This window comes from Lepisosteus oculatus, chromosome 25 (assembly GCF_040954835.1).
Source record: "Lepisosteus oculatus isolate fLepOcu1 chromosome 25, fLepOcu1.hap2, whole genome shotgun sequence".
Taxonomy (NCBI): domain Eukaryota; kingdom Metazoa; phylum Chordata; class Actinopteri; order Semionotiformes; family Lepisosteidae; genus Lepisosteus; species Lepisosteus oculatus.
In genome coordinates this window covers 592868-617507 of record NC_090720.1, presented here as the reverse complement: position 1 = coordinate 617507, position 24640 = coordinate 592868, and the positions used below count along the sequence as shown (strand labels likewise).

Below are 24640 nucleotides of genomic sequence, written 5' to 3'. Positions count from 1 at the left end.
GGTGGTTAACTTGTGTTTATTGAGTGACAGAAGGTGTACTAGCGTTAGGTTACAGGAGCGCTCAGCCCAAGAGAGGTCTTCACTGCTGCCTTCTATTATATCAGCTCTTTCCTAGTGTTTTCTCAGGAATCCCAGGGGACAGTCCGTCCACCCCTTGCTACAGGACTCTCGTACAGAGCACAGGGATCGGTCCGGCCCAGAGAGAAACATCACCCCGGGACTGTCAGTGAAGCAAGCAGGTCAGCACCAACGAGTATTCAACTGAACGATAACGTTGTGCTCTTCTTCCAGTTCTTCACATGGCGGCTGTCTCTCCAGAACATCTCCTGGACACCCAGGGAGGGACAAGTAGGGGGACTGTCTCCGCGTCGGAGTCCCTCTGTCGGGGCTCCCCTGCCTCATGGCCGCTTGTCTCCAGCGAGAGGGCCGCGCCGGACCGGGCTCCAGACCTCCCCTGGCAGCGGAGCGTCGCCGCGGGCCGCGCAGACCCGGCTCACGGTGGGCCAACCCAGACAAATCAAAGCCAGCCTGGGCCGGGCCGGGGCCTGCAGGACACGAACAGCACATCACTGGCCAGCAGGGACTTCCACTTGGCCGGGCGGGCTCGTGGGCTCCCCACGGGAAACAGACGGGCCGTCAGCCCCAACTCCCAGCACCGGCGGGGGGCCCCTCGGGATGCTGCCCCCCAGAAGCGATCGCGCTCCAGCTCGGGGCCTCGGGGCAGCTGGGATGGAAGCATGGCGGGGAGGAGAGGGGAGGTGGGGACACCGTGCGCCGTGCTGGGGTCTAGCCACTGGGTGGCACTGTGCGCTACAGGTACTCCTCCTCCAGTTTCTGCGTGGCGCACTTGATCCGGTTGTTCTCGCGCAGGTTGCGGAGCCGGGCACTGCGGCTCGAGATCTCCTCCACGTAGCTCTTGGGGAACCAGCCCCGCTCGCCGTCAGACAGCCGGATCCCTTCCACCCAGCCTGCAACAACACAACGGGCCACCGTCACTCAGGGCCCCCCTGGCCTGGCAGCGCCACTGGTGAGCAGCCGTGCCCAGCCGCGCCCCCGGCGGAAAGTGGCGGCAGGCTCACCGTCGCTGGCGGTGGTCTGGACCTGCAGGATGTCGGCCTTCTCCAGGGTCAGCTCGTCGTGCTCCAGCGCCTTGTAGCTCCTGATGCACTGGACCTGGGAGAGGTCTGGGGAGAGAGGCACCGAGTCACCAGCACAGCATCCGCTCCCTGCCTCCCTGCCAGTCTGCACCTCCAGAGGAAACCCTGACCCTGGGACTGTGACCTGAGATCTGTGACCAAATGACCCCTCACTGGGCCAGCTCTGACCTGACAGAAACACGTAACTGACTGGGAAACTGTTATGAGATGAACAAGACTGAAGACCTTGTCCATCTTCCAGCTTTAATCACATCATAGTTAAACAGAAAAGGATCATTAATAAACAACAATTTCTGTCAGTTGGACTTGCAGCTGACACTGCAGTATAGTTTTAAACCTTGTTCATTGTGTACCTGATCTCAAAATGTCTGTTTGCATGGGCTCATGGTGCTGGAGCTGCTACAAACATCCTTGTGAAATATAACAGAAGTCTCCCCTGCAGCTGGACTGCCCCTAATCTGACACCGGGACTGTGGGACTGCACTGCCAGGCTGTGGCTACACCACACACCCGCTGAGCTGGCACTGTGCCCTGGGACCCTCAGAGGTTTCTCTGTCCCACCGGGGGGGTGTTTTCCGCTCAGATCTATAAGACACTCTGTGGCAGGCTGATGAGAAGGACACAAGAGACAGTGACTGTGAGGTCACTGAGGTCACACATGACAACCCACTGGGCCCATGGGGTGCTCGCAAAACATCCCACTTCAGCTCTAAAATTACAAATATCACTGCAAAGAAAAAAGAAGAACGTAGAAAAGTGCTCTTTCTGTTGTTGCTTTCCCAGGTGGAAATACCGAGTGTGTGCCCAGCCTCGTGGGGAAAGTGTGACGAGCTCAGCCCTCTTCCTCTACCCTCCCACTCAGCCTGCCAGTCTCTCAGTCCCCAGGCATGCTGGGACAGCCCCCGCCACACACACACACCTTCGTTCTCACTGATCTGCGCTCTGCTCGTCTCCCGGGCTGAGGGCAACATGGCAGTGATCCAGCGCTGCTTCTCACTCCTGACGGAAGAGCAAAAACCAGCAGCTCATCCATGTGGCATCGATTACCCAGACACAGCATGTGCTAAATCAGCCCTACAGTGTCTCTCAGATCAGCTCACCTGGGGACTTTACATTCCGCACAGTGCGCCTGGCTCAGGTACTCGGTCTGTATAATACAGGTGCTCCGGCATTAGAATTCCACAGCTGTGAATTCTAAAGCGCCGAGTGAGCTGCACTAATGAAGCGCGGAGGCGAAGAGACAGGCGACACAGCAGCAAGAAGCACTTTTACTTCCGCAACAAGGAAAGGTGAATGCGAATACAAAACTGAAACACAGAGGCCTGGGCAGCGTTCCAATTTTCACACAAGGCTTTTACACTGCGCAGCATGACATCAGCCAGCCAGCGCTGGGACTGTAACAGTTATCACTGACAACAGAATATGTGGCTGAATGAGGAAGCCAAGAGCTCCGGGCAAAACAGAAACTAGGCCACTCCGTGACTCCTGCGGTCCCCCTAACCCTTGACCCGGGGTGAGAGGTCAGCATGCAGGTACTCACTCAGTGTGTGCCTTAAGCAGGATCTGGTGCTTGAGCTGCTGGTCGTCACACAGCTGCAGGTGGAAGATGTATCCGGTGATGCCCTGCAGCTTCAGGCTCAGGTCCTTGACCTTCAGCGCCCCGATCTTGGCGTGCACGAACACCACGAACTTCCAGGAGCTGTGCGTGGGCAGAGCATTAGGGTCCGACCTCATTTGCAGGCAACGGGCATGCTGGCTTTTTTTTTCTTGCAAAAGAAAACGCTCAAGTGTGCAGCGTGAGGCTTTCTTTGCAAAAGTCCTATCATTTGCATATGATTTCTGCTTCGCGTTCTCATCAATTTCCGATACGCATTAGACTTTGTTCATCCGATACTTCTAGCAGAATCTGCAGCTGCCAGACTGCTGGAGCGCAATCAAGGACAGAAATGAAAACACCGGCAATCTCATGACTTTCAGAGTAGTTTCTCACACTACTAAACCTCAAAACCATGGTGCTTTCTTACAGAGACCCTGAAGTGCAAAGCTCACGAGAAAAAGACCAGTAATTATGGAACTGTGCCCTAATTCTTCTCGCCTCTTCTAGGTGAGAAGGCTGTCACGTTAATCATCCTCAATCATTTATGTACGGGAGGGTGAAAGTTATGAGTTTATTTAAATATGCAGAACTTTGCATTCAGATCGTTTTCTTGTGCGTGTTGAACACGGCGAGTTGCCGGCGCTGTGAAGATATATTTCAATGAGAGGTTTAGCTAGCTCCACATTTACGCATGTGTTCCCCTTTCCCAGTTGGGGCACGTTGGGGCCCCCATGCTTTCTGAATAGCCACACACTCCCACAACTTCCAGACTTACTCTTTCTTCCGGGACAGCAGCAGGCAGTCATTAAAGAGGTGCAGGTAGACGGGGCGCGTGGGCAGCTTGAACTTTGACCCGGATATGCTCATGGTTTGGGTGTCCACTTCCAGCAGCTCCCCGTGTTTTACCAGCCAACGGGACTGAGAGATGAGGGGGAAAATCTGCACCCCAAACCCACCCCCAGAAAAACACAATTACTTAGACAAAGAGCTAAATGGCAGGACGCCTGGCCGTGCTTTGCAGAATAAAGTCAAAGGCTGTGCTGTTGCTGAATACAGTCACAGTCATGGACTGTGTGTCCAAGGAGAGCGCACCTTGAGTCAAGTTAACCTTTTAAGCCATCATCATGCAAAAACAGTTGAAGACTAAACACACCTGACTACCAAATAATTAGATCCTTGAAGTTAAGAGTGTCAGGTTGGAACTAGAATCCGAAGAACCATTGCAGCTACTTCATGGGATTCTTGAAATAAGTGTCACATGTTCAAAGAGCTAAGAGACTGGTTGTGACAACATTTTCCAACAGGCTGAACCAGATCATCACAAAGGCACACCTAATGGATTGTCTTACATTTCCCCATAAATCAGCTCTCTCAGCGTCTCTCAGCCTCAAACCACCATGGGAACAAAATCTCCTTGTTCCCACCTTTCAGAGGAAGAGCTCAAGCTCAAGGCTGCCCGTTTCAAACAGCTCCTGAGCTGCTCCTCACTGCGACCAGCCGAACGCCATACCTTGCCCTCAAAGTGGATTTTCTTGTTCAGGTGAATGAGCTCCTCTGTTCTCTTCATGGACTGCACGCTGGAGTTGCACTCCCTGATGAGCTGGGAAGACAAAGGAGAGCAGTTTGAAATTTGCTTCCAAAGTCTGCGGCTGCTTCTCATTCCTACTGAAGAAACTCTTAAAAAACGGACTGATGCGTGAAAAACTCCCAGGGGAAGTTTACAAAGATCAACATTCACGTGCTTTCACTGCAGTATCCATCTTGAGAGAGTGCTCTGTGTGCTAGGAACCCAGAGAGGGCCCTGTGGGCTCCCTCATGGCGGAGCGACTGAGAAACGGCACCTTTTTGAGCTCGTTAAAGGCCTTCGTCGCGGTGTCTTCGTCTCGGGAGCCGGGAGCCGTCCTCTTCAGGATGTTCTGGAGAAGGACAGCGATGGAGATTAGGACAGAACAGCAAACTGAAGATCGCAGAGGGGCACAGGCTATACCCTGGCCCAGTCAACGGTCTCGGGGAGACGTGCTGCCCCTCAGACACACAGGCCGGGGGACACTGGGGCCCTCACCTCCACCAGCATCTTGAGCCGAGTGATCCTCTGGAAGGGCAGGATGAGGAAGGAAGTGAGGGGGAGACGCTGGCAGACCGGGTCCTCCTCCAGACGGGCCAGGATTCCGGGGAAGCGGGAGTTTTCATGTCTGCAGCAGAGGAGGGGGTGCGTCAGTCTGCCTCACCACTGACCGCCAGCATGCAGCCCCTGAGCCCCTCCTGCACCAGCACTGGCCTACTGGTGGCCTTGGAGCTCGAGCAGATCGTGCATCAAACACAAGTCAGCCGTATTATGAATGCGAAACGCAAATTAAACAGGTTATAAAACATCAGCTGATGCCTTTTCTACAGGAAACCCCCTCACCCTGCGTGTGTGACGCATCAGAAAGCAGACCACCGCAGTACCACAACACAGGGGCTGTGGATTTGAGGTCAGACCCTCATTTGAAACTCAGAAAATCACTAAGGTCAAAAGAAACAGATCAAGAATGACATGACTAATATCTGAAATGGTTTTAATTCTGTGCCAGCGTGTGAAACGAAAAATGCGTCGAACTTCCTTTCGCTCTCGATGCCTCTTTCTGTTCTCGCCCTTGAGACAGAGCGCTGCTGCCCTGTGTCTCCGGCTCGGCTCGCGCCTCTCTCCTGTCAGAGCACAGCTCAGAGGGGAGCTGGGAGAGGTCGCGCTCCCACTCCCACACTCCACACAGGCCCGCTGAAGAGGACGCAGGAGATACCCACGACAGTGAAAAATCTCCCACGAAATGACACTGGGGAGAAACAGCCAAAGAGCAGAAAGCACTGCGTTCAGGAGAGAAAGGGTGTCGAGCATGTTGAGGTGTCCTGTCCTGTGCTACTGTCCCGTTCCTGGTGTCCTGCCCTGCGCTGGTGTCCTGCCCTGTGCTGGTGTCCCTGAACTGGTGTCCTGCCCTGCGCTGGTGTCCTGCCCTATACAGCTGAGACACGAGTCGGGCTCTCTTACAGCAGGCGCTGGTAGGTCTGCTCCTGGTAGGCCTGGTTGGTGACGTAGGGCAGGTAGACTCTGCGGAAGGCAGGGCAGTGCGCCAGGACGATGTCACACACATCGAAGCGCAGGATGTCCTCCTCCAGACGCTCTTCCAGGTCCTGGAGAAACCTACAGGAATCGACAGCAAAGAGCAGCACTCCTCACTGAGAGCATACTGAGCAGACAGACCCACTACAGGCAAACAACGTTAGGCTGGAGGACACAAACATCCCATTGACCTCTGACCCTTATGTTGAAGTATACACAAGTCTGAGAAAGCACAGGCACAAGTGCAGAAGCCCACCCTTTGCCCCCCCGTCTCCTACCTCTCACTCACATCCTTGACATCAGGCAGCTTGGAGAAGAGCCACTGACGCTCCTGGGCGCCCAGACAATCGCTCAGGTCCCGGGACAACATGAAGTGGTCGACCGCGATGGACAGGCTGCGGATGTAGGAGGCCTCCGAGGTCACCAGCTCAAACTTGGCCTGTCCAGGGCAAGCGGACACAGACAGGGACAGCGCCTCAGTGCAGTGCCCCCGGCTCCGGGCAGACCTCAGCTCGCAGGCACTGGCTGCATGCAGACAGCCTCCCCCCCAGGGGAGCTGCCCAGGTCTCGGGCACTCCTGCTGCAAACCTGGCCTCTGCCTCAGCCGTGTTTCCCAGTGGTGGCTTCCACACAGGAGCCTGCAGCTGGCAAACAGCTCCCCAGCCCGCCCCCGTCCCAGCCCCGTCCCAGCCCCCTCCCTGACCTCCTGAAGCTTGCGCTCCTCGTTGCTGAAGGTGTCCAGCAGGCCGCTGGAGCGCACGTCCGGGATGTCCTGCCACAGAGAGAAGGCGGAGCCCCGCGACGAACGCTGCGAGCGGAAGGAGTTGGTGGGCGAGAGGTTGCAGGTGGGCGGGGCTTCCCCTCGCCCCTCCCCTTCCTCCTCCTCCTCCGCCCCTGGCTCCGCCCCCTGCTGTCGCTGGATCTCCCGGTTGATGGCGACATCGCTGTACTCCTGGTACAGGATCGCTGTGCACGAGAGACAGAGAGAGAGCGAGGGCAACGGCCTGTTAGCAACCGCAAGGCAAGCGAGACAGGAGCCTTTCAGAGAGCCTGCAGACAGCAGAAAGAAATAGGAGGAGAAGACAGGAATGGGGAAATCTCACAGCTGGGCAGGAATCTGGAGAGACGTTTGGTGCAGCTGAGGCTGGCCGGGGTGCAGACACCTTCCTCGATGGAGTCCTTCCTGGAAATGAGAGAATCTGTTCATCTGTCGGCCATTCTCTGTTGTCTCTCTCTCGCCCATTCCACCACATGAAAATAATCACCTCTGTCTGTCCAAAGCAAATTTTAGAATGACACAAGTGTTTAGTTAATAAAGGGCTTTTAATTCCAAAGCATTCCCTAGCCCTTTACAAAGCAACAGCTCCACATCTCCTTTGAAACAGCTTGATGTACGTTCTGAGCACAATCAAGAGCTAAGTAAGAAGAACCCCGATCTGTAAAGGCATGGCACCCCACATTGCCAGTGTGTCAGACCCCACAGTGCAGTGCAGTCCCTCTGGGTACCTGGCTCGGGTGCTGCCTCGGTGCAGTGCCGCACTGCTGTCACCAGGGGGCGGCGGCGCAGGGCCCATGGGGCTGTGGGGAGCGCTGTCGATGGACCCTGCCGAGCTGCGGTCCCGAGAGCTGTGCTTGCCTGCAGCGTGGAGGGGGAGAGGGGAGACACGGCAACTCAACACGTCAGCTGCATCAGGAAAACCCCCAGAAACCTGCTTTCCAGCGGCCCCTCGGGTGAGAGAGGGAGCTTCACCCAGGTCTCACGCTCTGCCCAGCGGGGGACACTGGGGTGCCGAAATCCTGGAGCACCGCGCCGCCGGTCCAGGCCCCTCACAGACGCCTGTGAACGAGCCCGAGCAGGGTGCCGGCTCTGAGGGCGGAGAGACCCGTCATGCCTGCTGTCACAGGCGCTGGAGGTCAAGAGGTCAAGGAGACGAACTGGATGGGAGAACCAGATGGGCCACATGGCCGCTTCTAAAGTGTAACCTATTCACCCTTTTCCCCTCTCCGCCAGGGCACCCCAGACCGCCAGGACCCGCGCGGGGGAGACTCACTGTCAGGGCTGAGGCTGCGCGGGCCGACCCTCTCCTTCGGCGCCACTCGAGCGGACAGGGACTTCCCCAGCTTCAGGGTGAAGGAGCTCTTCCTCTGGGACAGCTGCAGCCGGCTGATCAGCTCGGAGGCCGAAAACCTCCGGCGCTCCTGATCGGCACTGCGCGAGCTGGGGCCGGCGGTGTCCGCGGCAACACTCTCCTCCGGCCCCTCCGGCCCCGCTCCACGCTTCCCCTCCAGGCGCAGGCCTGGGGGAGTCGCAGCCGTCACCTCTCCCTGTGAGGCGTCCTCGGCTCCCCCTGCTGGGGGGGCGGGGCAGTGCGGCAGCGCGCCAAGGCCCAGCTCCTCCTCGAGGAAGGGGCCGGGGAAGAGGTACTCGCACTCCAGGCTGGGGCTGCTCAGGGACTCGTCGCTCAGGCTCTCTGGGGAGTACACCCGCATCTTGCGCCCTGAAACACAGAGCCCGTGTGGGTGGACCACCCGGCCACAGGCAGGAACACGCCTGGCCTGTCCCGCCGAGCACCCTACAGCACCACTGCTGCCGCCGAGCTCCAGGACAGGAAGCTCGTCTGAGCCCCTGCACAGAAACAGCAGCTCCACTGGCGGCAGGAAAAGTTGACCAGGAGGAACAGGACGCCCCTGTCCACTCCTGTCCACCCCCTGTCCACCCCTGTCAACTCCTGATCAATCCTGTCCCGCCCAATCCACTCCTGTCCGTCCCTGTCCATCCCTGATCCATCCTGTCCCGCCCAATCCACTCCTGTCCACCCCTGATCCATCCTGTCCCACCCAATCCACTCCTGTCCGTCCCTGTCCATCCTGTCCCGCCCAATCCACTCCTGTCCACCCCTGTCCATCCTGGCTCCTGCATGCTGACCATCCAGCAAGAGGCAGGAAACCACCAATGGGAAAATCCTTTTTCTTCTCTCCACCTGGATCAGGGATCTCCAGCACTGGTCCTGGAGAGTCCCAGTCCATAAAATTACTGGTTCCTAAAGATATGGAACAATTTCATTGTGATCATTTTTTAAATTAAGTAATTTAGGGAGATCATTTAGGACTGAAATCTAAGTACTCTTCCACCCTGAAAGGCCAGCCTTCCCTCAGCTGAACAGGTCTCTTGCTTGATGCATCAGTAGCTCAGCTGTGGCGAATCTCCAAGAACAGGTCACGTGGAAGAGGGACTGGAGAGCCCTGGTTCAGGGTCACCTAGAAGACTAAGTGGACTGGTGATCCCCCAGGACCAAGGGCTGGGGAGCCCTGATCTAGTACTTGAGTGCAGTACCAGCACAGTCTTGTGGGATTTGTTTTTTACTATCCTATTTTTTTAAAACAATACAACATTTAAACAAAATAAGAAGACTGCCGATATTTGGTCTCACTGACAAACACGGAACACACTGGGCTGCTCCAGGAGACCGGGGGTCGGGGTCAGGGGTCAGGGGTCGGGGGCGGCAGGAGACTCACGGGCGCTCTTCTCCCGCGTGGAGCTCTGCGAGGGGCGCCTCTGCGGCCGGCACAGCTCCGGACTCCGCAGCCCCGAGCCCAGGGAGGAGCCTGGAGAGGACGACTGGTAGGAGTCCCTGTCACTCTGGGTGGGGGGCGGGGGGAGGGACAAGGTAAGGGGGTGTGGGAGTGGGAGAGAAAGAGGGGGTACGGAGGTCCCCTCCGAGTCCACCGGGACAGGGCCTGCGCTTGTCCCGTCGCTGTCTCCTGAGCCGCCGTCCGCGTCCGCAGCCCCACCGGAGGAGCACACAGCCTCCGCCCGGCCCCCGGCGCGAGGACGGCCTTCCTCAACCGGGGAGGGGGAGCGCCCCCTGCTGGCCTCCACAGGGAGGCTGGGCAGCTCGATGAAGGTCAGCGTCTCCTGCTGGCACACGGCGATGTGGGGGTGGCGGGGGAACGGCCTGTCCTTCAGGCCCTCGCTCAGAGCCGGGGACTCGGGTGAGCTGGGTATCCACATGTCGGCACTCTCTCCTGGGTAGGGGAACGCTTGGAGGGGGGGCTGGAAGCCAGGGAGCGGAGGAAATCCATACCCAGGCAGCATAGCTTGAGGACACATGAGAGCTGCAGGGAGACGGACAGAGACAGAGGTGCGGGTGAGCAAAGGCACTGCGGGTGCTCCCTCCCGGAACACCACTGGGGGGCGCCCTGGCCTCTGGTTCGCCGCCTGCCAGGACACTGACTTCACTGTTGAGACAGAGGCCTCATGCGGCACCGACAGCCGACAGCTTCATACTTCACACAAGCAGATCTCCAGCCTGTGCTGCAGGGGCTGACTGAGAGAGAGGTCCTGCTCTCACTCATCTCCGACACGGACCCCCGCTCCTGCTCAAGCACTGCCCTTCCTGTTCTCCAGCGCCCTTTCCAGGGGCTCTGTTTTGGGTGTAGAGGAGGAGATGGGGGACTCTTGCTTTGTATGAAAACGCAATATAATATTTTCTAATACATAGTATTGATCGTGATGTAGTTTTCCCACAGAAAACTAACAATTCCAGCTTTCAAAAAAAAAAACGAGTTAAGAACTAAAGATTACTGCAGGGCAGGATAGTGTCCTCTCTGTAGTCTCTTTCCATCACCCCCATATCTGCAGTCCCAGGCCCTTGAGGTCTGTATCTTCCTGCTGTAATTACAAGCCACTGGAAAGACCTTGACAGCCCCTGTATTTACAGATGCTATCAGAAGCTGTAAAGTTATCCCACAGTCAAGCTCCGGAATAATGTCTGATACAGCGCAATATGTGCTGTAAGAAAAGTAATATTCATTAATAGAATTCACACAAAATCAGTGGACATCAATGCAGCCCTGGTCACGCACAAAGATCTCTTCCTATTGATGCACATGCTGCTACAGAGAGCTCCCAGCACAGCCCACCCCTCCTCCACAGGACTCCCGCAGACTCAACCCTGTTATTGCTCAAGTCAGCACTCGGCTGAACGTTTGTTCTCCTGACTCCTGATTCCATCGCTGGCTTTGATCTTTCCAAAACAAAACAGCGCACGGAGAAACGCCACCTCCCAGCTCGCGCCTCACATCTTTCCGCCTGACAGGAAGGCGCTCAGCATCCTGCAGGGAGGCTGGGATGGAAAACCTGTCAAGTCAAAAAACTTAACACCTGTCAATCACAAACAAAGACCAAAAACCCGTCCTCTTGTGTTACTGCTGCCCGAGGAGCAGACACTAACAACCGGGGTAGACATGATCTTTGACCCAGGACTTAACGAGTGGTTAAGGTGTCAGAGGTCAAGCGAGGCAGTCTTGTTTGCGCACAGCCCTGGCGCAGGGAACCCTGCTGACTTTTACATCTACTGGTGTCAAGTCTGTAGCAGTAACGCTCAGTGTGCTACACTTGTCTCCACACTGGACAGGCCTGCAGCAGGCTGTGGGCTCCGGTTCTGTGAACGCGTGTCGCTCCCCAGCTCTCTGAAGACGCCTGCTGCTTACACGAAGGGCATTGTGGGAAACACACTGTCCAGTGCACCTCCAGTCATGTACCACCACGCACACGGGCTCACGTTCAGAGACCACCGGGCCAGCTGAGAGGATCTGAGGACAGCAGAAGACACTGGGGGTCTCTCTCGCCTTTGTTCTTTGTTGTCCCAAAGTGCACAGTCTTTGAATCAAAAGATGCAACAAGCGCCAAACCACCTGCCCCCCCCCAGCTGCCTCGCCCCTGCTCAGACAGCAGGTCTGCACCACTGTAATCCTCCCCTAATCCTCCAGCTGCCTCATCTGTTCCCCACGCCAGCCTGTAATACCGCTAATCCTCCCCTCAGATTGCTTACTCTGTCTGTGCTGCTGCAGGAGCATGCACGCGCACACACTCACACACACACACGCACGCGCACGCACACACACACCCTCACACACGCGGACTCGGACTCACGCGCACACACACGCGCACACGGACGCACGCGCACACACCCTCACACGCACGCACACAATACACGCATGCACACACACGCGAGTACGATCTCCGGCCCTGCTGGCGCCCTGACGCACAACAACAGCGCACGAGTCCGCAGAGCACCGGAACGTGCCGAGCAGACAAGCTCGCCGATTGCTGGAGCGGTCTGGCCCCTCGGGGTGACAAAACACAGAGCCCAAGTCATGGGATTTCACAGAAGGAGCGGATTCTGGAATTGAGTGAAGAGGCATTCCGAAAGCCGGGCGCGGTGCGAGGGAGCCAGGCCAGGCGGCTGGGTGGCGCGGTCGAGAGTCGGGAGGTTCCTGAGGCAGACAGGCAATCAGGCTGCGTCCCAGCAGTCAGAGGGTCAGCTCAGGCGCGATGCTTTCCAGAACCAGAGCCTCCAGCCGGAACCACAGGGGCCTCAGCAGGACCACAGAGCTCCTCTGGGGGGGAGACTGGGGTGTGCAGAGCAAGTGAGGGCAACAACTCAGTCCGGACCCTGACAGTAGGCAGGGGTGCGTCCCGACTGATCTCACCCGTGTGCCAGCGCTGCCAGGATAGCATCAACACCAAGGGAGGCTCATTCCTCACGCCGATTTCGAAGACTCCTCGCTCTGACAGTGCGTCACCTTCCGTAGGTTTCGAAATGTATCCCAATTCTTTGATCTGCACTTTGGTTTACATCTTGTTGGATATTCTTCAAGGTCTGCGTTTAAAATAATTCAGTGTTGCATCAGCACACAAAGACATATAAACGCAGTGCTTGCTGGGAGCCCATGTTCATGGAAGGACTTGGGGAGGCCTTCGTCCACACAGACGACAGATGATGATGGTGGCAGTGGCAGTACATAAACTCATCCTGGCGCAGGTGGTATGCCAGGGTAAAACAGTAAAACACAGCTACATCCTGCTAAAAAGCAGATGCCATACACGAGAGCTTTAGAGCAGATCCTGGCAAACCATGGAAAATCAGCCCAGAAATAATGTCAGAAAGGAAAAGTAAAAATTCAGCGCAGCCATTCCTACTGCAGGGCTGCTGTAGAGGCTCCAGGCTGCTGCAGTGATGGATACAGAGCAGGTGAGGTGAGGCCACCAGCGTCTCATTCCAGAAACCCAGAACAACCACCTCCCATCGTCCCTTCTTCTTCACACACACAGAAAGGTGTGCGCCGCCACCGCTACCTGCCCCCACCGCAGACAAAGACCCCTTTATCCCAGCAGCTGGGCCTGGCCGCTCCAGCAAGCACAGAGGTGAGAGGGGCCGAACAGAGAGGGCTTTCATAGGCTCTTCGGAGGGAGGAGGACTCTGTCAGGTGGCCACATTGTCTGCGTGGCACAGTGCTGGACGCTGCAACCCAATCCCAAGCTGTGCTTTCCGCAGGAATCCCCTCGTCAGCGGCTGAGCGCACAGGAGACCGGCGGCCGCCGGCAGCTCCACAGTCTCCCCTGGGCTGCGCCTGCTGCTCTCGGACTAAAACCAACTGCTCTGAGCAGAGCCGTCCCCACCACGTGTGAATCAAACATCTGTGTCAACAGACAAGAACACACACTTCTTAAGAGGATGTGCACACAGCTCAGCGCGTTCATACTCACCCCCTGTGTCTGACATGACTTTGTTTGCGAACGTCTGGTATCTCTAGAGGTGGACCCGGGGATAGACACGAGGAGCGATGCTCGAGTTGGTTCTCTGGAATGCTCCAAGCACCACCAGGGCCAATCTTTCTTGTTAGACGTGAGTCTTGGAATTAAGAAAGGTCTCTCGTTGATCAACGAACCTGGTTTGTGCTCTGGAATGGTAGTTTCCAGAGCCTGGGCTTTCGGACACAGCTAATGTGCTGGAATGAAGGTGTGGGAGTTTGTAGTGACGGAACCACGGTACAGTCCAGCCGGAGGCCCGCCGGGCCTTCGTGCACGTCTCCAAGGTCCAGTCCCGCTCTGCTGCATCCCTGCCGCCCAGGGTGATCTCTGTTCCGGTTCGGAGCGTGTCCCTGCAGCGCTCGGAGTCTGCCTGCGAGTTAGGCCTGGACCTGCCGCGGGCTCTCGGGCAGGACTGTGGTTACTCAGAGGAGCGCAGGGAAGGAATCCCAGGTATGCGTGAGCAGGGAGACGCAGCCCCGGGCCGAAGGAGTCCAGCCGGGTCAGGGCCAGGCGGGGACGCCCCGCGCACGGCGGCTTCCTGGAGCGCAGTAAACAAACGCTCAGCCTCTCGGCTGGAAAAAGCGGATTTGAAATGGACTTTGCTCACAGCTGGATTCCATCCCAGCACTGACGCAGCAACAGCCCTGTAATTACAGCTGTCTGGGTGGTGTGATTCCAGGTCTGCGCACAGACGCGCCGAGCGGAGCTGCAGGTGCCCGGGACAGGGCTGGCAAAGCTGCTGGCCCAGCTCCTCGGGCGCTGTGACGCGGGCCGCTGCTCTCGGGCAAAACCCATCCCAACCCTGAACATCCAGTTTTCCCCCACATTTCCTTCAGCACAGCTGCCCTCCCGAATCTCACACTCCTGTCCCACTTCCGACACAGGGGTGATGAGAACTGGCACAAACACGAGCACCAGCAGGGAGAACGTCCCAGCACAGCATCTGCACTACAGCTGCTGCCTGTCTGGGCTGGAGAGCACACACAGACCCATCTCACGCAACTCATACAACACATAACACACACACCTCACACACAGACCCATCACACACACAGCCACATCACACTCATCACACACCTAAGGGTCCTGGAGCCTATGACTCTGTAACTGAACATCGAGCCCCTTGACAAGCACACAGCTCAACATCGAGGAGTTAAACACACTCACTCAGCCCCTGTCCTCAGGCTCGCTGCCCAGCAGGCTCCCATGGGCCCTCAGCAGCACAGGCCAACCAGATTCCTGCAGCCGGGGAGAGACTCTGTTGACCAGCAACACTTTCAACCGTTTCTGGCCTTTAAAGCAAGAGGCTTTCATCTCCGTGTCGGAGCATCTGTAGGAGAGAGGACACGGGTGGCAGTGTGCTGTGGCACGTCAGTCAACCTGCAGGAGGAGAGCAGCTGAGAACGGCAAGGCTGAGGTCAAGACTGAGAGGTGTTGACAAATTCAAGGGGGCAAACCAAGAGACTGCACGGTTTAGGCACAGGGCAAACAGCACAGACCGCAGTGAACACTCGCCAGTGGTCAACTTCCACAGGGAGGGGGCAAAGCTACGAGGCCTGGCGGTGAAGACAGGGTGCCCTCAGTGCACTCTGGGATGCTTGGCCACTGTTGGAGCTGCGACGTCAGATTCCTCGCTCTGGTGTGAACGCCGGAGCTCGGCCTGCCGCTGCGATTGTGCTAATTCACCTCCCGGTCTCGCTCTCTCAGAAGGAAGGACAGGTGCCTGCCTGCTCCTGCGTTTGCACCAAGCCTGCAAGAGCTGCGACTTTCACTCTTTTCCAAACGCTTCCACACAAGTAAAGACAAGCTCGCCTTCCACGCTTGTTAGGAAAGGCAATAGGAGAGAGACCACCCCCCCCCTCCTCTGATTCCGCCCTGGGGTTCGGAATCAGGTGTCCCTGGGTCACGCGGGTCATGGGAAGGAAAAACACCATGAGGGGACACTCCTGCTCAGCACTGCTGGATCCCAGGACAGAGTCCGGATAACACGCACTGAAACAGAGCTGCTTCACTTATTGAGCTAAAGCCTCTATCCATAGCAGCTGACATTCGCACCCGTTTCCACAGCTGGGTGTCCCACTGGAGCAGTTCAGGGGAAGAGCCGCGCTCAGGGGTACGACAGCAGCATCACAGCTGGGATTCGAACCCACAGCCTTCGGGATAGGGGCCCAGAGCCCTGGGCGCTGCGCCACACTGCTGCTGTAGCTGCAGAGACCAGGAGTTCCTGTCTGGGGCTGTATTGTCATTCACCATGGGCTACTCGAGGTCACCTCACGGTCGCCATCAGGACAGAGGACAGACACTCTTCCTCCTCCGAGAGCAGGTTCACAGCAGAGCGAGGAAGAGGCTGGTCTGGACCTACACTGCACCCTCCACCCAGGCCCCAGATCAATGCACTGTGCTAGAAACCCTTCCTAAGAGCTTGTTTTCAGTGACACAGCAAATCAATGAGAGATATTGACTCCTGTATAACATCCTATATTTACATCTGCAGGAAATGAAGGCCAGGCCACGGCAGGCCCCCCCAGCTGTCCTGGCATCGCTGTGGCGCGGATGCTCCGTCAGCACCGGGACCTGTTTTATGGCCGTGTCCTTCCTGCTGCCGTTGCAGACTGATTCCTCAGCTAGAAGCGGCCCAGCGAGCACGGGTGCCACTCTTCCAGCATGCTTGAGAGAATGGCCCGCAGTGTGACACTGAGCTGCAGGGCTCTGGTGCTCAGTAGCTCGCTGACCAAAGCACACCTTGTTTCTTCGTACCCAGGGCCACGGCCTCCTCCTCCCTCTCCACATGGCAGACCATCCTGCACTGTTCCAGAGGGGCCCTGTTCAGGACCTCCCAATTCAAGATTCAGCTCCTAAACGTCCTGCCCTGAAGCCCATCGGGACCCCGGACTAAGTCCCGGCAGTGTTAAACTAATCCTGGCCTCTCAAAGGCCCTCATGTCGGCTTCAACACCCAACTCCAGCATGCATCTCTCCCGGAGATTTCCCAAAGCCACGTTCCCTGCCTGCTTCAGCTCCCCCGGATCCGTGCCACCGCCCCGTAGTGGGGCGCCAGGGCACCCCAAAGCGGGACAGGCCCGAAGCCCGAAGCCCGAGCAGCCGCAGGCAGGACTGAGCCACACCTGAGCAGGTGTGCAGCACCGCCAGGTGATGGTTTATTACACATGGCTGGGGGGGCTCCTCTTTCTTAATTTCTTGACATTCCCCTTCATGCAGAGGGAGGGAGGGATTGGGATTATGTATTTGTATCTCGAGGGTATGTGTCTTTTAATTTAGAATACCTGAGCAGCAACAAAAAAGAGGCTGGGTTTTCTGAACAGGAATTTAAAGGGATTAACTCTCTGCAGCACAGCGGTTTGCGGCACAATTTGAAGAAAGGAATGGTTTGTGTTTTTAGGTTCTAAGTGCCCCTCTCTCACTTGTGCCGTGTGAGTCAGTAAACTGACTACATTTGGAGCATCGATAGCTCTTCAATTTAAGGGAAACAAACAACACTTCACTGGGGCATGCAAAACAAGCAGTAAACACTAACTTGTCATTTACTAGGACCTCGAAACATGAGAACAGTCTGAGTTCTTTCAGTAAGTGTTATAAACAATTATCAGAGAACAGATACTCCTGTTATTAACAGTCTAGGAATTACCTGTTGACCTACTACAGAATATAAAGAATGCATTAACTGAACTAGTACCCTTTATCTAAAGGGTTACCAGAACCACCTCAGATAGCTCTAGGTGTCAGGAGGTTTCCTGGGGGATGGGAGGCACCAGTACCGCATGTGCAGCAGTGTTGTGCTGGAATCAGGCTTGGGGTAGCTATAATGAACACCCCAGGACAAGACATCCTCTTCCTCATCCAGCTCGCCACCACTGACCCGTCTTCACATTCCAGTCCAGTAAGTGACGCCTGCAGTGGCCAGTGCTGATGTCACAGCTCAGAGCTCACTGTCCGCTCGAGAGAAGAACAGAGCTCTCCTGCGGGGACAGTCCTCCAGTGGCCACTTCAGCTCTACTGCTCCAAGCCCACCTCGCTGTCAGCCGGCGGACTTCGAGGACAGCTCCACAGAAAGACTTCAGTTTAGGCTGGGAGGCGCCGCTGTCCAGGAAATGAAGTAACACTCTGAGCTCTGTGTGCACGTGCTCCATCGGGGATACTGTGGGCACAGGCTGTAAAAACAACGGCGAGACAGACTGCCAAGACTGTGCCCTGCTGTACCGCGGTAGTTCTTTTATAAGGGGTGTGTGAGCCAGCTGCTCTGCTGCAGAGCCCCGGGGCTGCTCTCCAGGCAGGTGTGTGCGAGCAGGCAGGCCTGGAGGACCCAGGAGGGGCAGACACCGAGACGGGTCAGAGTCGGGTCGGGTCGGGTCGGCTCCGAGACGCAGCTCCAAGCAACCCGATCAGAACGGGCGGCCCGGGACAGCGGGACACCTGCAGGTCCAGCAAGCACCCTTACTGCGCCGGCTGCTTCTGCAGGACCTCCTGCACACTTCCACCATCCCACGCTCTCTCCACAGCCCAGCGCCCGTGTCCTCGCTTCTCCTCAGCTCACAGGCCGGGGCAGCAGCTCGGCGTCCAGCACCAGCACCCCTCTGTCTCCCCCCCGGTGGCCAGGTGAGGGGGCGACGCTCAGTAATGAGAAGCTGATGGCGGCGGGGCGCTCAGCAGCAGGTGTTCCTGCTGCTTCCTCTTGCTGGTATACGAGCCTGTCCTGGCTTGGGCAGCAGCTGCTCCAGGGCCTCGGAGGGGTGGATCACGCGGCAGCATATCCGTCCTAACATGTCATTAACTCGTAATGGGCCCGAAACGCCACTGTCCCCCCTCCTGCTCCAGATGGCTCGACTCTACCTGCGCCGCCCCGCCCCGCCCCCAGCTCCCACAGCACTGCCTGATTGGTCTGTCTCGGGCTCCTGGAAGGGTCTTGTACAACTGTGCACATGTGGACTGACGGGCCCTCAGCCTGGATCGTGACAGCAGCGCACCAGAACGCCACAGCGATCACTTGGCAGGGTGAAGAGACTCACAGGGGGTGTCAGTGAGAAATATCAGTCCAGTTCAGCTCAATAAATAAGGAATGACCTTGTTTTAAATGCAGAGCTGCTGGTACTGTACTGTTGTCCTCAACTTCAAAATTCTTCATTCTGGCAACATTTATTCTTGCACAGCTTTATGACTTTCTACACCCATACTGGCCAAATGAGTGCAGGGGAAGCTCTTTGAAAGCTCTTTGAAAGTGTGTACACCCCAGAGGTTGTGAGATTCAGGCCTATTTGAATGCAGAAGGCAGTCGGGCTCAGGGCCTGACAGCAGAAATCTGACCCCAGGAAATAAAGCCCAAACCACACAAACCACAGCACAGCCTTGAAACCCATTTACTGCCCAGAGCGCTATCAGTAAGATATCAGCATGGCAACATCCATCAGCCCCAGCCTGGCACAGAGCAGCAGGATGGGACCAATAAAGCAATCCATATCAAACAACAGCACTGTTCCTGCTCCGGCCTTCACCTGCACAGCCTTCAGGATATCTGCACACCCCCTGCTGCTCATTGCTTTATGAGAAAGAGGTGCAAACAATATTGTTACTACTAATAACAGGAGGCACTCCAGTACACAAACGGGAGTGAGGGTCTGGAACAAGCTGCCCAGCCATGTGGCTGAAACCGATATCCTGGCTTCTTTCAGGAAATGACTGGATATAATCTGGGATCAATTAGTTACTAGCAAACAGGTTAGACGGGCAATTAGGGTCTAATTGCTTGAACAAACGTACTTTGATACTATGAGTAGTGTCAGAATTATACTGCTACACCACCTGATGCTACGACAGGTCTTGCCATTGCCAGTAATCCTGCTGGAAGGACGCTATCCCTGCTCCATCTGAACGTACTTCTGCTCCACTACACCTACCACTACTACTGCTGTTTGGTTTGCTAACCAAACCAATAACTAATTCTTGTTCATTAGAGTAATAATCATGCTAATATTGGCATGTTTCTGAATAACTGTGTTAACTATAAGCTGGGGGTGGCCTGGACAGGCTGGTCAGGCACTCGAGCTCTGGAGACACCGTCTGCGCTGTAACTTTAGAGCCTCCTGTAGACCCCCCTCTCCCCGGGAGAGGTGCGGGGGATTAAGGGCTCAGGAGTGCGCTTGCCGCTGTCTTTGCCTAGTAACCACGTGGCACCCCTCGCTGAAACCTGCGAGGCAGAGGAGGAGCAGGGCTGGCAGGAAGTCAGCCGCTGTCCCGCGGGGGCTGTCAAGACCAGCTGACTGCGCCGCAGTGGAGAGTGACGAGCAACTCTGATGTCCACCCCCAGGGCGAGCTCCAGAACCCTCCATGGTCTCCTAACTGCTGACATCCCATAAAACCCTGGGACAGGCTACTTTGGAAGCTGTGCATCGCAAAACAAAGCAATAAACTTGCGCAAGTCTCTTATCTTCCCTTCCATAAGAGCAAGAGTCACAGCCTGTTGACACATTAACAGACCTGGCAGGTCACAGCTCCCAGAAGGTGTTGACGAACATAAACAGATCAACTACTTTTTGTCTGAGCACATTTGGATATCACATTAGAAAACTGGAGAGCAGTACAAATTCTGTACGGTGAGTCCCAGATCTCGCTGTACACCTTCTTCGAGACCTGAGCCAGAGCGAGTTACTACCCATTCGCAGAGCCAGCCCTCCCACTTTCCTGCCTTTTTCACGTGAGCAGAGCGACTCTCATCAGCAAAACTGACTGGCGGAAACACTACTGCAATAAACACACAGCGGCAGGTAGGACAAGAGGACCTGGCCCTGACCCGGGCAGGACAGCACACCTTTCCACGACAGGAGAAGACGAAACTGACAAAAGGACGACAATATCTGAAACGCTAATAGCAACAGCAGGACCAGACAGAGCCAGTTAAACTCAATACCCTCACGATACACTGTGCTCCCACTGTACCCCGTCTCAAATGACCCAGCTCCACGTCCCAGTCTGGCGGTTCTCCTTCTGGGCCACTAGACCGACCCCAGCAAGGAGCACTGCCTGAGCTGAGCCCCGACCCAGACTGCAGAGCGCAGGGTCCAGCCCTGGCACAGACACTTTCTTACCTCACTGAGAGCAGCTCCTTCCTCCCCGGACTGTAGCCATGCTGTCAGTACTACTCCAGGCACGCTGGGCTCCCGCTAGAGGTGGCACAGGGTCCATTGTAGTCCCGAGCGCCTCCTCTCCCCCAGTCTGCCCTGTTCAGTATCCCAGCAGGGAAGCAGGCTGCCCCTGCACAAACTTCCCTCCTGCGCTCTCCTCCTTTATCTTTCCACTCCGCTGGCTCCTAAGAACAGCAGGCAAACAGTACAGTTCCTCCCTCTGTCCCTGCTTCTCGGTGTGCAGCGCCTCTCTCTCCCTCTCCCTTGAAGGGTCAGGTATTGTTTGATCCGTAGCACCTGCCAGGAGCAGAGCGCTGAGCACTGAGGCTGGAGAGCGTTCACAAGCACAGCGCCGTGCACTCGCTGAGCACTGAGGCTAGAGAGCGTTCACAAACAGAGCTCCCTGCAGTCGCTGAGCACTGAGGCTGGAGAGGGTTCACAAGTAGAGCCGTGCACTCACTGAGCACTGGGGCTCCTCAGTCTCACAAGCACGGCGCTGCAGCCAGACTGTGTGCAGGGAGAGAGAGAGGAGGAGAGAGAGCGCGTGTGTTTGGAGAAGGCACGGAGCTGCTAGGACATGCCCAGCGGTCTCTCTCTGGAGCCGCCTGCGTTGTGAGAGCAGTAAAAACAGGTTAGGCCAGACTGGCTGTCAGGGAGCTCCACTGCTCCTTCCTCTGGAGCAGCAGGGCTGGACACCAGCGCTCCGGACAGAAGGATTTAAAGCACCTGTGCTGATTTTTTCACTGGAGGGTTAATTGTTTTCTCCTACTGGGATTAACCAGAACACTGTGCTCCTCCTTCCCTGCTGGTCTGCCCTCTCGGAGCCACCATGCTGGGGAGCTATCTGTCCTCTGACCGCTGGACAATAACAGAGAGGTCAGGAGCAGCCACACAACCACCAAACCACCAGGGCACGCCTGCAAGACAGAATCACAATGTCCAGCTACCTCCAGAGCAGCTTCCTGGGCGAGTGGGGCCACGTGGAGCAGGAGCAGGAGCAGGAGCCCCTCTGGGTGCCATGCCCAACACTTCCTGGCCTCCGCCCTCCTCCCCCGGGCCCCGGGCCCCCAGCAGGCTGGGGCCAGCTCCTTCAGGCGAAAAGACATAACAAATGTAAAAATGGGGGGGAAGAGAGAGAAAGAAAGTGCAACACCTGCCCCATTTTTAGGGCCACAGTGTCTCCCCCAAGTTTGCAGAGAGCACAGAGAAAGAGGCCCCACAGCCAGGACAAGAGCAGCAGAAAGCGAGGGATTGGGCCAGAGTGCCCACTCACCAGTGGGCTCCCCCCGGCGCAGGGGCTTGTCGTGGGCAAGTGCCAACGCACCACCTGACCCATCCTCCCCTGCAGCTCCTGCAGTTCTCTCAGAGAGGCCATAGGGGGCAGCGCTGGGCTGGACGAGCTGGGAGCCCCTGCGATCTGCGTGTCCCTTCCCCCGGCCTTCAAGGCAGACGTGCCACAGTCCATCTCCTGGTGCCCCTGGATCCGACTGTGGCATCAGAGACCCTGACTGCTGGGACTCATGGGAGCAGTGGGCTGATGGGGAATCGTGGGGTGCAGTCGTGGGAGTGGGGCTCCACAGTAGCTGTGGGACCGTATTCTAGGCCCAGAAGGCTGAGGGAGCTCAGGAGCGCGCGGGGGCACTGTCGCTGATAAATGGGAAGCCGGCAGCAGCAGTGACACGCAGGGGGGCAGAGGACCAGCACAGCCGCTCCTAGCGCCCGGTCCTCGGCTCACTGCCCAGCCTCACTCCCCGGCTGCAGGCAGACAAGTCCTGACTCATAGGCTCCCTGCTCCTGGAGAGCAGCAGAAAGAGCCGTCTTCTCCAGAAGAACTCCGGTTTCACATTCCTCAGCTTCTGAAACGCACGCAGGTGGAATGCAGAGCCTGACAGCTCCAGAACTCGGGGAGTGCAGCGTCTGTGGCTCCGGCACGACTGCTGCAGGTCACCGCAGGAGAACAGAGGTGTCTGGGCTCTGAGGAGCTTTCACACCATCATCATCATCGCGCTGGGCTGCTGTGTACACACACAGGCTCCGGTTCACTGTGCACGAATGCAGCAGGCACTTTCTGCTTTCGTACAGGCTACTGAAATAGTGTGTGGCTCACCAGTAATGAACTCAATCGGAACAGTACACTGGCACCCAGCATCCAGGTCAAGTCTTGTTTGCATTGGTACCCACGCTGCTGCCCTGCATTCTGCAGAGGAAGAGTGAGGCCACTGGCAGTGCCCTCCTGCCCACACAGGGGTACAGGGGCAGGAGAGGTGGGAACAGACCGGCCCAACTGCGGTGAACAGCAGGAAGACATTCCAGAAACAATAAACTACCAGCAGCTGAACAAGCACGCCGGGTCCAGATGAGTGACTCGTGTGGGGAGGTCAGACACCGGCAGCTATCAGGTCTATCCAGGGACCGTGGTACACCAGGGTAAAGAAAGCAGTACCTAGACTGTGTGAACCTAAGTCACCTAAGCAGAGCCATGCTCAAGGATACATGAGCTGTGCCCCTCCTTGGTTGTGAACTGGCAAACCACTCAGCTCCAGGCTTGGGGCCCTGACCCACCCTCGCCTCTGCACACCGCTGCTCATTCACAGCACAAGAGTGGCCAATCCAGGCATAAATCTGGGATCACAGGGATCCTGAGGGAACGTGCTGCACGCTGCCTCCCAGCCTGCCCTCCGGGATGAGGAATGGGGGGTGTGTGGGAGAGCATTTTTATAATAAGCACCAACACTGCAAATGAGTGTTTTCTTTCCTTCAGCATGGAACTAAAACGCAGAGAGAAGAGCTGCAAAGCCTTTTATTTAGCTAAGTCTCCCATCAGGTTTAATTCATCCTAGATGCGTTTATAGGAGCTGGCAAATTACAGAGCAGCGCGCAGCTCCAATTACCAGGAAAAGGCGTTAACCTGGCTGCCCGTGCCGGCTGCCTGTCGGCTGCCATCTCCGAAACTCCCTGGAAGGGGAAGGAGAGAGCTGCATGTTTTTGTTTTCATACGTCCATGGGAGGATTTGGATTTTGGTAAGAATTTTAAAAAAACGGGACGATTTCCAGCACAGAGGAGCTCATTAGACTCGTCACTCTTGCTGGGTTGTCTGAAACGTGACGATCAGGGGGTCCGTCCAGCCCCTTCCTGGAAGATCCCAGAGTTCTGGACTCTGATTGTTACTGTAAAGAACCTTTTCTCCTATTTTCGAATTTAACACATTAAATCATGACATCATTTGTATCATGACGTAAGCATAATATACTGTATAATGCAGACACTATAATTTTAGCAGCCTCTCTCTTCTAGAGCTCCCTGACCAGTTACAGACAGCTCTGCTTTTACCCGAGAATCCACTGTGCTTCCAGGTGGGTCAAGCTGGCGGAGAGGAGCTGTTTGGAATCACGCCCTGCTGCCCACCACCGAGGAGTCAGGTCATCGGGTCATCCATCCTTCACAGAACCGCCCAGTGAACACTGGCTCCCAAGCTCTCACTTTATTATGTAGAACAGCCAGCCATCCGGTTTCTAATCAATACTGGCCAGCAACAGGCACAAGGCAGGGTACGCCGTGGACGGGACACCAGTCCATCGCAGGGAACATAAGACACACACACTCATACTACGGCAATTTTCCCAGAATCCAATCAACATAAGCAGCATGTCTCATGTGCGCCGAGATCTCACAGGCCACAGACAGCGCTCTGGTTCAGCACTGGGGCCTCAGGCCTGTGTTCTTGTGTGACACAGAAAGGCCCTTGAACCCACAGCCACACTAGCAGGTGAGGGTCCAAGCTGGCTGTAATAGCCCTTGGCGCAGAGCAACCACGCTGTCGGACTGCTCTGCAACTCGCACAAGAACCTGGCCTCTCCTCCTGGTGGGGGAGTTAGAGTAGGGAATTGGACGAGACCTGGAGTCGGGATTCAGCCAAAACTGCAGCTACTGCTTCTGAACCCAAAGTCCACAGTGAAAATACCTCAAAAGGTTGGTTCTCAAGCCAATGACATCCCAGTCCAGGGCAGTAGTCAGGTGTCCGGCCCAGATCCGCGTCCCCGCTGGGGTTCTGGTGACCCA

General features: G+C 56.5%; 1 protein-coding gene across 5 annotated transcripts; it reads right to left on the bottom strand.

Annotated features, from left to right (window-relative positions):
• Nucleotides 1-24637, bottom strand: arhgef19 (Rho guanine nucleotide exchange factor (GEF) 19). Of its 5 annotated transcripts, XM_069183988.1 has the most exons (18): nt 21854-24637; nt 20545-21668; nt 14616-14778; nt 9368-9967; nt 7903-8349; nt 7358-7487; nt 6955-7034; nt 6555-6817; nt 6130-6290; nt 5780-5932; nt 4817-4946; nt 4596-4670; nt 4265-4354; nt 3530-3693; nt 2698-2856; nt 2077-2156; nt 1080-1184; nt 1-968 (listed from the first exon to the last, which is right to left on the bottom strand). In XM_069183988.1, the coding sequence occupies exons 4-18, from the start codon at nt 9960-9962 to the stop codon at nt 811-813; spliced, it is 2790 nt and encodes a 929-aa protein (XP_069040089.1). In that variant the 5' UTR covers nt 9963-9967; nt 14616-14778; nt 20545-21668; nt 21854-24637; the 3' UTR covers nt 1-810. The 5 variants fall into 5 exon arrangements, with proteins under 5 accessions (XP_069040089.1, XP_069040088.1, XP_069040086.1 ...); XM_069183987.1 differs by lacking the exon at nt 14616-14778; XM_069183985.1 differs by lacking the exons at nt 14616-14778; nt 20545-21668; nt 21854-24637 and adding exons at nt 12347-13334; nt 13586-14595.
• Nucleotides 24638-24640: the final 3 nt, after the last annotated feature.